This window comes from Crocodylus porosus, unplaced genomic scaffold (assembly GCF_001723895.1).
Source record: "Crocodylus porosus isolate Cpor-Errol unplaced genomic scaffold, CroPor_comp1, whole genome shotgun sequence".
NCBI classification, from domain to species: domain Eukaryota; kingdom Metazoa; phylum Chordata; order Crocodylia; family Crocodylidae; genus Crocodylus; species Crocodylus porosus.
In genome coordinates, this window is record NW_017728910.1 from 32,885,551 (window position 1) to 32,901,074 (window position 15,524).

The 15,524-nt window shown below is 41.5% G+C and overlaps 1 protein-coding gene across 1 annotated transcript in view; it reads right to left on the reverse strand.

Moving 5' to 3' along the window:
* PLS1 (plastin 1) overlaps positions 1-15,524 on the reverse strand; it is a 71,182-nt gene that overhangs the window by 8,191 nt on the left and 47,467 nt on the right. Inside the window, exons 11-15 of the mRNA XM_019532976.1 lie at positions 14,634-14,829; positions 7,565-7,643; positions 5,422-5,536; positions 4,250-4,383; positions 1,564-1,687 (exon numbers count right to left, since the gene is read on the reverse strand). Coding sequence (XP_019388521.1) covers positions 1,564-1,687; positions 4,250-4,383; positions 5,422-5,536; positions 7,565-7,643; positions 14,634-14,829 — 648 coding nt within the window. The remainder of the gene's footprint in view (positions 1-1,563; positions 1,688-4,249; positions 4,384-5,421; positions 5,537-7,564; positions 7,644-14,633; positions 14,830-15,524) is intronic.

Below are 15,524 nucleotides of genomic sequence, written 5' to 3' on the forward strand. Positions count from 1 at the left end.
CAGTCTGCCAGCGGAGGTGGTTCAAGCACCTACATTGAACACCTTCAAGAGTAAATTGGATGCTTATCTTGCTGGGATCCTATAACCCCAGCTGACTTCCTGCCCTTTGGGCAGGGGGCTGGACTCGATCTCCAGAGGTCCCTTCCAGCCCTAATGTCTATGAAATCTATGAAAAACAGTGAATGGTTTGTTAGCTACCACTTGCTCCCTCTGCTCGTTCTCCTACACCCCAGAAACAAAATAATTCCAGAGGGCTGAAACATTTCAAAAGTTCTAAGAAACCATTTCAAACCAGGATGCACTTTCAAAATTTTCTTCTAAATTTGTACACAAAAATTACTAAGTGCCCAAGCCCTGCAACTGCATATACAGCTGAGGGAGGTGTTTAGTTACTGCAACTTGTGCTGTGAAAATTATAGACAAATTAGAAGCCCTTTTGAAAATTAGACCTTGTTGATCTTACATAGATTTCATAGGGCTAGAAGGGACCTCAGAAGATCATTGAGTCCAGCCCCCCACTCAAAGGGCAGGAAGTCAGCTGGGGTCATAGGATCCAAGCAAGATAAGCATCTCCAGGCTACGCCAGACCTTGGGGGCTTGGACAGTAAAGAAATTCTTCCCCATGTCCAGCCTGAAATGGTCTTGCAGTAGTTTATAACCATTTGACCTCGTCATCCCTTGGGGCGCTCTGATGAACAAACATTCCCCCAGATCCTGGTGGTCACCCCTGATAAACCTATAGGTGGCCTTCAGATCACCCCTGAGCCTGTGCTTTTCCAGGCCAAAGAGCCCCATGGCTCTCAGCCTGTCGTTGTAAGGTCTGTTTTCCTGACCTCTGATCACATACATGGCTCTTCTCTAGACTCTCTCAAGCTTCTCCACATCCTTTTTGAATTGTGGAGCCCAAAACTAGATGCAGTACTCCAGCTGCGGCCTCACCGAGGCCAAGTACAGGGGGAGAAGGACATCCTGAGATTTACTCAAGAAGCATCTATGGATGCAAGCCAGTGTTTTGGTCACTTTACTAGTCACAGCATCATACTGGAGGCTCATGTTCATCTTGTGGTCAATGATGACCCCCAAGTCTCTTTCTTCTGTAGTGCTAGCCAGTGTAGCACTGCCGAGCCTATAAGGATGCTGCAGGTTTTTCCTCCCAAAGGTGGAGAACTTTGCATTTTTCGGTGTTAAACACCATCAAGTTCTCGTCCGCCTATTTGCTGAGCCTGTCCAGGTCAGCCTGGATCACCCTCCTGTCTTCTGGTGTGGATGCTCTGGCCCAAAAGTTTGGTGTCATCAGCGAACCTGGCCAGCCCGCTTCTGACTCCAATGTCCACATCATTAATGAAGATGTTGAACAATATGGGTCGAAGGACAGAGCCTCTGGGGACCCCACTGGTCACAGGGCACCATGATGATAACCAGAGACTCATTTGATTTTTTAAAAAGTTTTCAAGACAGTTTTGTAAACTTTTAGACAACACATTGTATTCCAAACCCAAATCCTATTGTGCTAACTGAAGTTAGTTGATGCACCGTTATTTCCTCATATAATTTTTTACTTACCTTGAAGCTGGTAATTGAGGTTTTTTTCTTTGCATTTGCAAGTGTTTGATTAACCCATTTAATAATAACTTCATCATTTACTTTTTCCCCTTCTCCAAGGTCTGATAGTACTTTCAAAGTATACCTGTAACAGGAAAAGTTGTTTAAAAGTTATTTATAGAATTCTTTTATGTTCCAAAGTTTTCATCTTTACATTTAATTTTTGCTATGTTAATTATTTTGGTACTCTATTTTTCTACTTCTATATTATTACTATCACAAAAATAAAATAACATTCCAGATTCTAATATTCACTGTCACATTTTTTTCTATATTTATTTTCCTTATCCCATCAGTAGTTTCACAAAATGAAGTGAAAGGATTCATCATTCTGGAATCAAGTCACCTCCAAAAGTAAGTTAAAAAGTAGTTCGAGGTAATCTTCATCCCTGAATCCCCACATCATTTTTGCGGTTTTGCAATTACATTTCATTATATAAAAATAATCTTCTGGCAGGGCACTGTGTGCGCCTGCCACTTTGAGGCCCTGGAGCTGGTAGCCTCCAGGTGCCTAATGAGAGTAGCCATTTTAGGCTCAGGGATGCCTATATAAACAAGGCAGTTTGGCTGTTGGAGGTCAGGCAACAACATAGCCTGGCCAGAGAGCTGCTGAGTTTCATCTGGAGCTAAGGGAGGAGCTGTAGGGGATGGTCAGGAGGCTCCTGGTCCTGGGCATGACCTAAAACTGCACCCTGCTGGGAGTAGGTGGCCTGGTGGGGCTATCAGTGGCATGGGAGCCCCCAGCAAATGCCAGGCCAGTTACCACCCTGGTGAAAGGTGGGTTGGGGTGCCTTAACCTAGCCCCCACCACCGGGTATGTTACCCCTTTATGTGTAGGGCCCAGGGGGTGGACCCCTAGAGAGAGTGAGGGGCTAGAGACTCAAATACTGATTGAGAGAGTACACCCTTGACTGGCCCATGCTGGAACCAGGACCAGGACCAGACTGGTGAAAAGGGCCAGGGGCCCACCACGAGGGATGCCCCAGAGCTGAGGGCCAGGGGTTTTGACCGGCCTGGAGATGGGCCAGGGCTGGTAGCCAAAGGTCCCAGGAGGGGACCACACCGAGAGGGGAAAATGGCTTCAGGGAGCTACATAGCCTATATGAAGGTGGATGAGGCTGCCTGATGAAGGAAATTTGTTTGGGGTTCAGTCAGAAGGAGTCTGGGGCCCAGTGTGGGGCTGGTGATGACAGGAACACCTAGATGCTATCTGTGAGGCTTGAGCTGTGGTGTAGGGGAGAAATGGAGCTGCAGATAGCTGCCTCTAGCAGTGGGGCAGAAAATGGGCTGCCTTCCACTTAATTACATCTATTAATTAATCAATTAAAGACCAAGGCGTGGTGGGCAAGAAACCAGGTGGTTACCCCAAAAACAGGTGGGTGGGCCACGTGAAGATCAGTCCCAAGCCAGCCCCCCATTACAAATCCTTACTGAAAACAACATACCAGAACACAAAACAGAATATTGTGGATTTTGCTGCTTTTCCTTTTAGGTGGACCATGTTTTAACAAATATATAGATCTCAGTTCGGCAATAGGAACCTCTAGTTTCAATCACTGCCTCATACTAAATACCACAGAGGGAGAACAATGAAACTCATTCTCTTTTATGCCATAATTTTTTCCAAGAAAAACCAAAGTGTGTACGTGTGTGTACACCCCCCTGAAACATTTTTGTTTCCATCCATGTGGCATGTTAAGCTGCAGAGGAAAAAGGAAATAAATTTTTGAATGATGTTTGAAAAGAAAAAGGTTATTCTCTCAGGATATCTAAGAGAACCATCCTTTGATCCACATAGTTTTTATTCTGTTCCAAGTCAGTTTACTATTTGTAGTATATTTTCTCAGTAGTTTTGCAGTTTTATGAAATTCCATAGTATGAAGCAAATCTTATGTGCATATAAATTGTCAAAGCTCCACTGACACTGATAAAGAAATACAATTAAATTGCTTTCAGCAGTGTTGTAGTCTCACTTGTTGGTGTCTGTGATGTTTTTGTAAGCCAGTCAAAAGAAAAAACAGCTTATGAGGACAGAAAATATTGCAGACCTATGACTATTGACCTAAAAAGAGGCCAAAAGCTTACTGTCTTATTGCTTAGTTGCATTAACTACCATAATGAAAAATGGTAGGAATAAAAAAATGCCCAATGTTTTAATCTGAAAAAAAAACAAAGCAAATTAAATTACTTCAGCTACAGCCTGAACACCCCTGCAGCTGGATGAGGCTGGGCCATGTCCCTCCCCACACCAGGATGGGCCACATCTCTTTTCCCTGTGGGGCCAGACTGGGGCTGGCTCAAGCCCCCTTCCTCCCCCCATGCAGGGGCCAGGTTGGGGCTAAGCCAAGCCACCTCCCTCCATGGGGCCAAACCACATCTCTTTCCCCCCACAGGGCCAGGCTGGGGCTGGACCGTGTTCCCTTTACTTACCTTCCACAGGGCTGGGCCATGGGCCTTCCCCCCTCCCCCTTAGTGGAGCCAGAGCACCACTGATTTACACCTATAATTTGCAATCTTTACTACAGCTGTGGAGTTTAGCTCTCTAATAAGATTTGCAGCTTGACTGCCAACAGGTGAAAGACTTCCCACTATTTAAAAATGAAGATGTAGCAGTTCTGCATGCATATAACAACTAACAACTCCTCACCTTCTCATCAGTTGCCACACCAATGCCAAGGTTAGAGTTCGATTGCCCTCATTTAAGTCCTGTCCACCAATACCAACTAGGGAGAATTTGGCCTTTGTCTTCCCAAGTTCCACTGCGTAATTACAATTCTCAATCTAAGAAAAAAAAAAGTGTAACCTTTTCTGTACATGAAAAAATATGTTATCACTAACGCACACAGACCTAGAATCTACTCATAACTTGATCTAGTTTACCCTAACTTTACCCACACCAACACTGGGATGATAGGAGAGTTATTAAAAAGTACAGACATTCAGTTTCAACCAGGAAAGTTGCCCTTCTCTCAGTATAAACCAAAAGCATGTAAATGTTCAGATTTCTTCTCATAAAGCAAAAGTGTAAACTTCAGTAGAAAAATAACCCAACAACAACCAGGATTAAATCACTCCTGGGAGTGACTGTTTACTGGTTTACATCCTCCTGGGGATCAAAATGAGTGGAGCTAGGAAAGGCTCCTGGCCTTCCTGAGACTGGAGTTACGCCCTACATCTTCTTTAGATGGGGGTACCTGTTTCCCCCTGTTATAGACTGGGGGGGTGAGGGGAGCAGCAGCCACTATTCCTTGCTTTTTCCCCCCAACTGGGCTTCCCTTGCCAGTTCTGCTGGCTTTCCTTTGCTGCCCTGCCACCCAGCTGTGCAGGAATTTAGAAACTGGCAGCCAGGAATGGGTCTCTGACTCAGCTCCTGCCCCACCACCCAGCTGAGAAATAGGGAGGCAATTTGAAAGCTACAGGATGAGATCAAGGCTTGGGGACCCCCCGCCTCCCAGATGGCAGGTTTCAAACCACTGCCTGCCAATCAGCTGAGTGGTTGGGCAGCAAGAGGGAACTGAGAGCCAAGCTGAGGAAAGCCTAAGCACACCTGGTTCCTAGCTTCTCCAGATTTTAAACTACTACTCAACTGAGTGGACAGAAGCAAGGAGAAGCCAGAGGTGTGCAGAGGCTTTCCCTAGCCTGATTCCTGGCTCCTGACCCCTCCAGCTTCCCCTTGCCACCCGTGCTACCCAACTGACCTAGTGTAGAGCAGGGCAAGGCAAGATGCTGCAGCAGCCTTGCTACTGTGGCAAATGCTCCAACCTCGCCCTGCACTGTTCTGGGTCAGAGCAGAAAGGACACCAGAAAGCACACACTGACCTTTTTCATGTTACCACCAAGTGCAGGATATGGAGGTTTGTTGACCTGGTTCCAGTCTACTGGCACACAAATCATCTCATATAGTTGGAAAATTATTAAGGCATTCGAAAGATCCCTAAATCAGAGTAGGCAGAACAACGACTGCTTTTAATTATAGAAATGTATATTTACACTGAATATATTAATAAGTTTCTCCTGCAAGTGAATTTTTGAAGTTAAAAAACAGAGTGAGAAAACAAATATCCATTCACATAAATAAAAACTGCACAGAATTTGAACGTTTCCCTACATTCAAACCTTCTAGTCTTTGACCCTGCCCATATCTTAAATTATATTAATTCTTCAGTTGTCTTTTTCTCTCAGCTCTCAAATGTAATTAATAAAACTACAGACTTTCCCCAGGTATTGAATTTATAAGTACATGTGAGGAAGTGACCATTATAGCTGAGGTTGCCAAACCATTTTTAATATAACCCTCTGCTTTCATTCATTCTGAACTTTCATACTTGGTTTCTGCCAGAGGTGGATTTAATTAAAAAAATTAATCAAAACAAGTATATTAATCTAGACCAGAAGTTCTCAAACTGTGGTCTACAAGCTCCATTCAGGTGTTTGCAGAAAGGCTGCAGAACAATAGCGAATATCTGTACTTGTAAGGTAAGACTACTGATATTAAAATATGAATTGTGTGCTTTGATTTGTAGAGCAAAATGAGTTTAAGGACTCCACTGAGACCCTCAGCAATTTTCAAGTGGTCCATGAAAAAAGAGGTTTGAGAACCACCGATCTAGAGTATGAAAAGACTTAAGAAAATTTTTAACACTGCCATATCACTTGCAACTGTTCTCCAACTATTGTGCCAATGTCTACATTTTCATTGTAGTTCCAAATGTTTTAAAAATTATCCTAACTTCCTGCATGATTTATTAAAATAATGGATAACAGTTTATACTTCTCTATTTCTTCCAAGGATGGTAAAAAAATTATCATCATTAATTTAGGTCCCTGGCAGATGTTCAGTTAAAGGCATGATGGGATCCAATCAGTGATCTGAACAACTGTGCCCTATTGGCAGTGCAGTGGGGGGATCACAGTCCCAGCACGAGGCAAGCAGCAAACCCAGGGGTGGACCACACCCAACTTGGAGCACCAGTCACCTGACCAACACTCCCAGACTCAGGAATGCATCACATCAGAGTGTCCCAAAACTAAGAGCACTGATCAGCCACTGGAACTCCCAGTCTTGAAGGAGCACCAGAGTTAAGAGCTCCAATGTCCTCCTGAGGCAGAGGCTTTCCCCATGTTCCATTTTAGGTGCAACTATTTTAGGTAAATTTGTTCCCTGCTTTATCATGCCATTAATGGCTAAGTTACTACTTGAGGTTGATTAACTGGTTAATCACATCTTAAGTGTAACAAACATCTACCGGGGCCTTAGCCTCATAGTATTCTTTGCAAGGCAGCTTAGGTATCATTATGCCCTGTTCACAGGTGAAAAAGTGAAGGCTTCTTAGATTCCCTGTCCAGCACAACTTTCCATTGCAGGACCTTCCAAGACTCTTCCACTAGTAGAATGGTGGAAGACTACCTTAGATAAGGTACTGGCAACAATCAACCTTTTAATTATCATGTCATAGCATTGTCTCAACTATGGGACCACATGTGAATATCATTTTTCTGGTATTTGTAACTTTGCCTCTTATAAATGTAATGCTTTACACTAATTCTCTTAACATGTTTTATTTGCTGCGGAAACAGACACTGCTTTCTGTGGTATGAAGCCAACTTCTCTCAAAACAGTTAATCTCAATGGTATCATCATTCCTCACATTTCACATCAGGTTTCAGGTAACGCTCCAATCAGAAGGTTTGACTGATAAGTATCAACAATCAATTTCAACTAGCCAGTATCACTACTTGTAAAGTCAGTAAGACAGGCTCGCAACTTGATTTTTACTTCTTTTTTTATTACTAATTTAGGCAACATTAATTTCCATTATTTATAGTTTAACTGCTTTACTTTCTGGATACAGTTTTTTTTTCCCCCCGATACAGGTTTTTTTTTCCCCCTTGTGGTCTACAGATGTTTACTTAATTGATGCTTAAATATAAAAAAGAAAAAACCCAGAAATCAAAGTTTTACCTGTACAAGTGGTTAACATATGGAGTTACACCCAAAGAATTCATCCAGTTTCGAAAGGTCCTCTCTTCTTTACTTTCACCTATAGACATAAATAGCTGCATATTAATTTCTTGTGGGCAACATTTTAATGGACAAGGTTTAGATCAGTGGTTCCCAAACTCTGACAGATTGCTCACCACCAACTTAAAAGAATACAGCCTTAAATACCGGGAGCAGATTTTTCAGTTCAACCTTAAGTACCACCAGAAATTTTGTCATGTAAAGTAATTATAATAAATCTGTTAACTGAGAGGTTGTCTACATACCACTAGTGATATGCTTACTACAGATTGGGAACCACTGGTTTAGATCATTTATACACATAAATTAGCAAGAGTTACTTTGAATAATTTCTTTGCTACCTTCTTCTGTGAAAATGCATGCATCTCTTTCACAGGAGTATTATCTCCTAGCCAAGGAATGGAGAAAGTCCTGTCGAACGCAGGATTTCAGGGCTGTAGGTATAAGGCCATGAGCATCACAGGGAAATATATGAGAACATAATTTTCTGTGCCATTTCATACAATACCAAATAAAACATACAATGGAATGTATTTTACATTCTTCTGCTCTGTATTGAGCAGTAGGCTGTGAAGAATAACAACAATGCTAATCATCAATGAAGACCACTGGAATTCGGTTTGATTGGTAACATTAAATTTGTTTTAAATCTCATTTTATTGTCACATGTTTTAGTGCACACATTGCCACAGTATCTTAAGCTCCAGTCTATGTAGGAGGGGTGGCCAACCTGTGGCACTTCAGAAGTTAATATGCATCTCCTTGAATCTCTGCACAAGCGCACAACGTGACAAAGACTATGGAAGCTGGTCACCACGTGCTTGTGCAAAGATTCAAGGAGAGACATATTAACTTGTAAAGAACTGCATGTGCCTCTGGAGCTGCAGGTTGGCCACCCTGCTATATAGAACTCCAGCAACTACTTCTGCATTCAGCAATTTCCCAGGAAGCATTTTGGAGACTTCTACAGTGCACTAGACCTCTCCTTTTTAATCTGCATCACTGCAGACTCAAAGACAATGCTGATTAGCTATTGTGAAAATAGCTTCACAAATCTAAGTAAGTCTTACAAATTTAAGTGGTGGTTTTGCTTCTGGGGAATCCACAAAATTCTGTTTAAATATGTCTGAGCGTCAAACAGTTTTGTATTGTTCTTTCTTTCTTTGAGTGTGTTTGGTCAATAAGACATCTCTAACAGAAGGATTTGCTTCTCTGCTTTATATTCTATGTACTACTTCTAAGCTGAGTTAGGCAACCCCTGGAACAGGTGCCAGAGTGGTACCTGAAGGTATTTTGCTTGGCACATGTGCCTCTGGGTGGATGGTGGGGAAGGGGCTGGGGCTACATGGCAACAGAAAGGACTGGGCCCCTCTTGGCTCCTTCATCATCCACCCAGGGGCACATCAACATCTTACAAGCTGAAGTTGTGGATGGTTTCAGCACTCTGCCGAAAAACGTTGCTGACTCCTGGTCTAAGCTATCCTTCACCTTGTTCTCTGTTATTAGCCAGCTTTCTTCTCTCTCAGTGGTATTAACATATTAAGTGACTCCTTTGGTAGTATGTAGTACTGGTAATACCTTACCTTGTAGAACTTTCCACTTTGAATCTCTGTTATACTGTTTGCAATTTAATACTGCACACGCCATTTGCTCCTGTGCTTTTTTGTAAATAGAACATTTAAGAAATAACAAGAAACACTTAGGCCAAAAACACATGCCAGGAAAACACTATACTTCCTGCTTTACTCATCTGACCTACGCAACAGAAATTACATATTCTTCTCTTCCTGGCCCACTTCTAATTGAGAGAGAAATTGTCCCCAAAAAAAGTGGAAGAATGGCTTCCAAGAACTCAAACATAGCTTGAGAAATCCTCATTCAAAATATGCCATCTCCCTTCAACTCTCCACAAAACAACTCTATGAGCTTGTTTAATCAAGTTGGCATGATGCAAAAAAAAAAAAAAATCTCTCATTTAGTAATGCAATTAGGGCTGATTGGAAGATAACAATTCAATTTCATAAAATACATTCTTGTTTTTCTTTGGAACAAGAGCTCTTTGAATGTTCTCAAGAAACAGAATCTGTTTTTGGATTAAACTGTCAGTTTTTTAACGTTGGTCTTTTTTTCTTTGATTAGAAATGCCAAATGAGCAGGGATCCAGATTTTCTATTCACCATGGAAAAATGTATAACAGACCTTCTCTTTTAAAGGAGAAAAACACAAACCTTCTTCAATGGAGAAAATGTGGGAAGCAGCAGGTTTCCCCTTGCAGACTGGCAGAGGCATCAGTGTGAGGGCTGTAGCTTGAGTGTGAGGGGCACCAGTGTATCAGGGCTGCTCAGCTCCACAAAGCAGGGGGAACAGCCACAGCTGGACCTGCATCCTAGTTAGCAAAGGGGACGGGGGGAGCTCTAAGCCAAAATATGTCCACACTGCTTTAAAATTCTTAAATCTCTCTCTCTCATATCTATCTATCCACCTATCTATCCACCTATGGCTTAGCCTGTCTCTCTGTAATGATCTTTAAATGTCAATAACTTGAAAACTGCAAGAGATAGAACACTTGCGTCTTCAGAAGAATTTCTTTCCTAAACCTTAGCATTTTTTTTAGTAATTATGTCAGGTGATCCCAACTTCCAGAATTGGGAAACAAGTCAGGGGTCAGGGCTGTTTCTACTGAGCTCGGTGAGGTGGGAAGAACAGAGGGAGGGGCCAGCTGATGGAAAAATGAGAGCTGGGCAGAGGTGCAAGGCAGTGGGTGAGCAGCAGCAGCCCTGTCCCGAGCCCAAACAAAGGCATAGAGCTTGCCTGCCCTTGCCCAGCAAAGAGGCGTGCAGGTGAGATCAAGTGAAGGAAGGGACTGGTATCTTCAAATATTCAGCTTATTTTATTAAAGTTTCATAAATATTTACTTAATAAATACAAAAAGAAAAAAGTTTGTTTTTGTTATTTGAAATTCATCTGTCATTCATGATGGGCAAGTCAGTAGTAAATCAATAAAATGTGTTCAACAGATACTAAATATATAGTGGTGTTTCATTTTATCATGGAAAAACATGTATTTTAGGTTTATTAGAGAATTTGGGATTTTTTTAATTCTGGGAATATGCAGTTTTTAGCTAGAGAAAAACCAGAATCCCTGCTAATGAGGCACTTCTGAAACCTTCCCCTTTAAAATAGATATAGAAACCAATACTTCTCTGTAAAATGTTTCAGCTTTGACAAACAAAATGTTGTAGCAAATATTGTAGCACAAGTTTTGTTGAAAATATTACAACCAGTTCCAACTAAAATTAGCGCTATTAAACATAAAGCTTTAAAAACCCAGTAGTAGAATTAATTTTGTGAGGTCTTTCATTGTTCAAGTAAGGATTCCTGTTTTCAAACTATAATTTTACTGGTAAAAAAAAAAATATTGATTTGGTCTCTGTATTTCTGTTAGCTCTGCTTCACTTCTTGTCAATTTCAGGGTGTTGGGAAGAAAGGGAGCAGGAAAGAGAATCATGGATTCTCACAAATTGCTGAACATGGATTTTATGTCAGGATTTTATTTCCAATGTCTTCTGTAAAAATTATCAAAGCTACAAGGATTATATACTTCATATATGCAAATCTTACATAAGGGTTTGTTTCTTCCCTAGCTAGCATGAGGGTAAAAAGCCCCTCATCTTGGATTAGAGTAAAAGGCAGACACAAGGGCAGGTGGCTGCTGTGGCTCCAGCTCTGGTTCCCAAACTGGGCTTGGAGCTATAGCTATTAGCTGCTTGACCTCTCTCTCCCATCTCTGCCCTCCTCCCTGCCCCTGTGGCACCTAAACCCCCAATCTAGGGAGCTACTGTAGCTGCAACCACTACTGTATGGCTGAGCCAGGGTCAGAGCTATAGTGTGCTCCATGCCCCAGGCTGGTGTCATGCCTACCAGTAAGCAGGAGGGGAGTTGTGGGGAGAAGAGGGATCGGAGGCTGCAGGGGACAGGCAGAAAGGGCAGAAGCTGTGTGGGAGGGCAGGGGCAACAAGGAGCAGGCATGGGGGGAGGGGAGTAGGCAGCAATGGAGGGGGCTTCTTGCCCCTCTGCACCTTCCCCCCCCCCCCCATGTATTATTATAGGGAGAATTTATGACAATCCTCCAATAAATTAGTTTCTATACAAGGAAAACTGTAATGAATTTATACATTTTCCAAGTATAGAAACTAATTGTTGAGGGGTTATCTTAAATTTAAAGTCATTTTCTATTTGTGTAAATACAGTACTATCCAAGTTGGCAAGCATACACTTCAGAAGAATAGCAATTACATATTCTGGAACTAAATCCCATTTTGGATTAGTAGAAATTGAAAAACCTACCAATCTTCTGTTTAGTTTGGTGTAACTTAGAATTGATCCCTGGCTGAAATACATTTTTAGGGACACTGGTACATTCCAAAGGCAAGAGCCAAAATCTTCCAGGGAAACTTACTTAAGAAAGTATAGATAGTAAAGGAAAAATTAAGCAACTTCACTCACACTAGGAGTCTTAAACTGCATGCTGAACACTGCCAAAGGAATCCAAACTAGACAAACAGAAGCAATAGCGTGCAAGTTGAAAAGTGCACTTCTGACTAGCAGGAATTCAGGAACTAAAAATAGCTCACTATATTTAATATGCCACCTTAAACAAGTTCTTCTCTCATGCAGCACAGAAGTATTCCTAAGTTTTTAAACTGGCTAAAAAGTGACCAGGTTTTTTTTTCCTGTTCAAAAAGTACCTTGTGGTCACTTCTGGGGCACCTATTCTGCTGTGTGGTATGGAAGAAGCCAACTCAAGGGAAACCCACAGAAACAGGGCAGAGAAATGAGCTGAAGGAAAGTGGTACTACATGACCACCTCTTGCCTCTTTGAAACCACTGTTCTATGCAGCTGAGGGAGGAATATCCAAGATGACAGGCAAAGAAGTCTGAGGAGTAGCTAATCAATAAGGTATAATTAATTTCGTAGGGCAATAAAACTTCATATGCAATTTGTATAAGAAGTTATTACAGCGCAGAATAGAAGTCAGTCCCCCAGACAGTTTGAGCTACCAATATGCCAGCAGCAACAGCTCAGCAAAGTAACAAAAAAGTTACAGGGGTAGGTGTGTATGAACCAAGATACAACAAGCAGGGCTTCTACTTTCTATATACAAAGCCTCAAGTAAGAACTAAAAGCTTTGACCCCTCTTGCTTTTCTTTGCTGCTAGATCTACCTCCAAAGGAAAGAATGTATTAGAACAGCAGTCAGATAAGAGCTATGCAGCTATGAGGGACCCATTTCTATTCTGTGAAGTTTTATATGAGAAGGGGACTATTGGGTCCTAAGTAAATACTTTCAAAGGGTCTGTCTGTCCTTCATCTATGTGCTGATCACAATGAATACTGAACATTATCCAAGTATTTGGAGAGGGGGATAGAACTGAAGTTGAACCACCTCTCAATAACCTAAACTAATGCTAAACGATGCAGCAAGGGACAGGCACATTTTCACTGTGCTCTTTCTGGGGGAAAGAGATAAGTCACTAAGAGGAAAAACAGGACTTTATTTAAAACAGGCAAATTAAGCCTCTCATGAAGCTATGTATTTAAAACCTTAACCACTTTCCAGCCCACATCCTTAGCTTCAGATTCTCGAACCTGGAAAGGTCACAGTGAGATAATTCCACATAAGAAGTTAGATGGCGTTTATACAGAGTTGTGGGAGGCTTGCCCATATTATAAGTGCATTTTTATTGCTGTCTTCTCCTCACTTGTGACGGCATATTAAAGCAAAGATAGCAATATAAGAACAATGCAAAACCAACCAAGAGGAAACACATGGTTACAGTAGGAAACCCCCCCCAAAGACTGCAGGATAGATGTTTATGGAATATAGAAAAGTACTAAATACAGTACCTACATTAGGAGGGGTCAAATCTGCATTTCACGGAGCAAAATAGGAAAGTATTATATATTATCAATCACATTATGAAAAACACACCTATGGCAAAACTAAGAAACAAGTATCTTGTGTTTTATGTAAAAATATTTAAACAACTTGAGAACAATACCATATGAAAGTGAAATCATACAGCAGTATTAAAGGGAACACGAAAAACAGAACAAAAGACAACTAGTTCTGATTTCTGGATCAGAAATATTGTTTATAAAGGAAAAAGATACAGATAATAATTATATGAGTCTCTTGTCTCTAAAATAGATATTAAAAGCAATGAGTTCAAGTTACTATCACTTTCAGTACAACACTGGAGTAATTGCTTATAACTTTTCCATAGTTCAACCATTTGAACTGGCATTTTCCATACCAAATGTCTGCCTTAATCTAAATATCTTTAACAAGTTTCAGAGAAAATAGCTCCGCAGTTTCACAGAATGAGGTTCAAGAAATATCTGCTGTTCTGCCCAAACTATATCAGCTAGAAGTTTTAGCATCTCTACGTTTTGGTGCAGTGACGTGAAGTTTGGCAGCAGTAGCATCACAGATATGCTTTGTTATGGCATACTCATATAAGAGAAAGCCTATGTAAAACACAATGATGTTTTAGTATAATTTCCCCCACACACACTTCTCTGGTCAGCATTGCTTCACTCATTGGATGAGCATTTCTTGGCAAGCAATTGAGGGAATAGTACTGGCATAAAGTACTGAGGAACCCACAAACCCTTATTTCTAACCAAGCCTGAGTATAAAAACTATGCTCATGGTAATCTGACATGAAGGAAAGAAAGCAGCTGAAGATCATTCAGGACTCAGATCAAGAACAGCCTTTGGTCAGAGCAACACAAGCAAGTAAAACCTCTCCTTCTGATGACTAGAATGAGAGAGGATCAATTTACATGCTAATATTTGAAAAAAAATAATAAACCAAGTGTTTTTAATATATTGGTATTCCAACAGGCTTTGCCAGAAGGGGGCCTTATCTCAATGTATTTTTCATAAATTATACCTACTTCTGATGCTCTTATTTCTATAGGCTTACAGATTGAAAGAACTCACCTTCTATTAAATTGAGGTCATAAGTAGAGCTATCAGGCTTGTGTAGGGCTGGATATGTATTAAAGAGATTTGCAACAAAAGCCAAATTAAGTTTAGGGTTGCCTGCAACCACATCAGCTGGAGTAACAAACTGTCTGCAGCCCAGTTTGTTTGCTTCCTGAAGCATGCGTTCAGCTCTCTTCAGATCACTTTTCTCCTAGAAAAGGAAGTAAAAACAAATACTGTTTTATTGATTTTTTGGATTCTTTTTGATATCTCTGGACTCATATCTTCACATAGGATTGTGCATTATTATGCTGTACACTATAAGCACTCAAAGCCCTAAAACACAAAGCAGATCTTTTCACCGAGAAGCTGTGGTTGATTGTATCAGGGTCCCACTCCAGGGGTGGCTGTGATGTCCCTAGCACCCCCTAACCTCTCACCTTTACTTCCTTTGGGGCTATCTCCTGTTCAACTGACCTGCCATGCCTTGATGTAATTATGCTTTTAGAAAAAGGGAGGCTGCCTCAGGGCTCCCCCCAAGTGAGATTTCACACTTGGGAACACAGCTATCACTGCTCACCTCATTAAGAGCTAATTATGTGGCCTCCTCATCTCCTCTTCTAGCCAAGCACACACCCAAACTTTGCATATGTTACCAATCACTCACTCATCATTGGGCATTAAGCCCTATTGTCTACTCCATGGCCCTTCAGCACCTGCATCAACTCTTATTCATACAGGCCTTTAAACCCAGAATAGTCTCTGCCATTGTTGGGGCCTCCAGTCTCAGTGCCTTTAACTGTCCTGGCCCCTCCTGGGCTATAGCCTCTGTAGATTGAATAATCCTAACCCCAGTTGGGTTTAGGCTTGCATTCTCTGCCCCTCCTGGGCTCAAGCCGCTGTCTC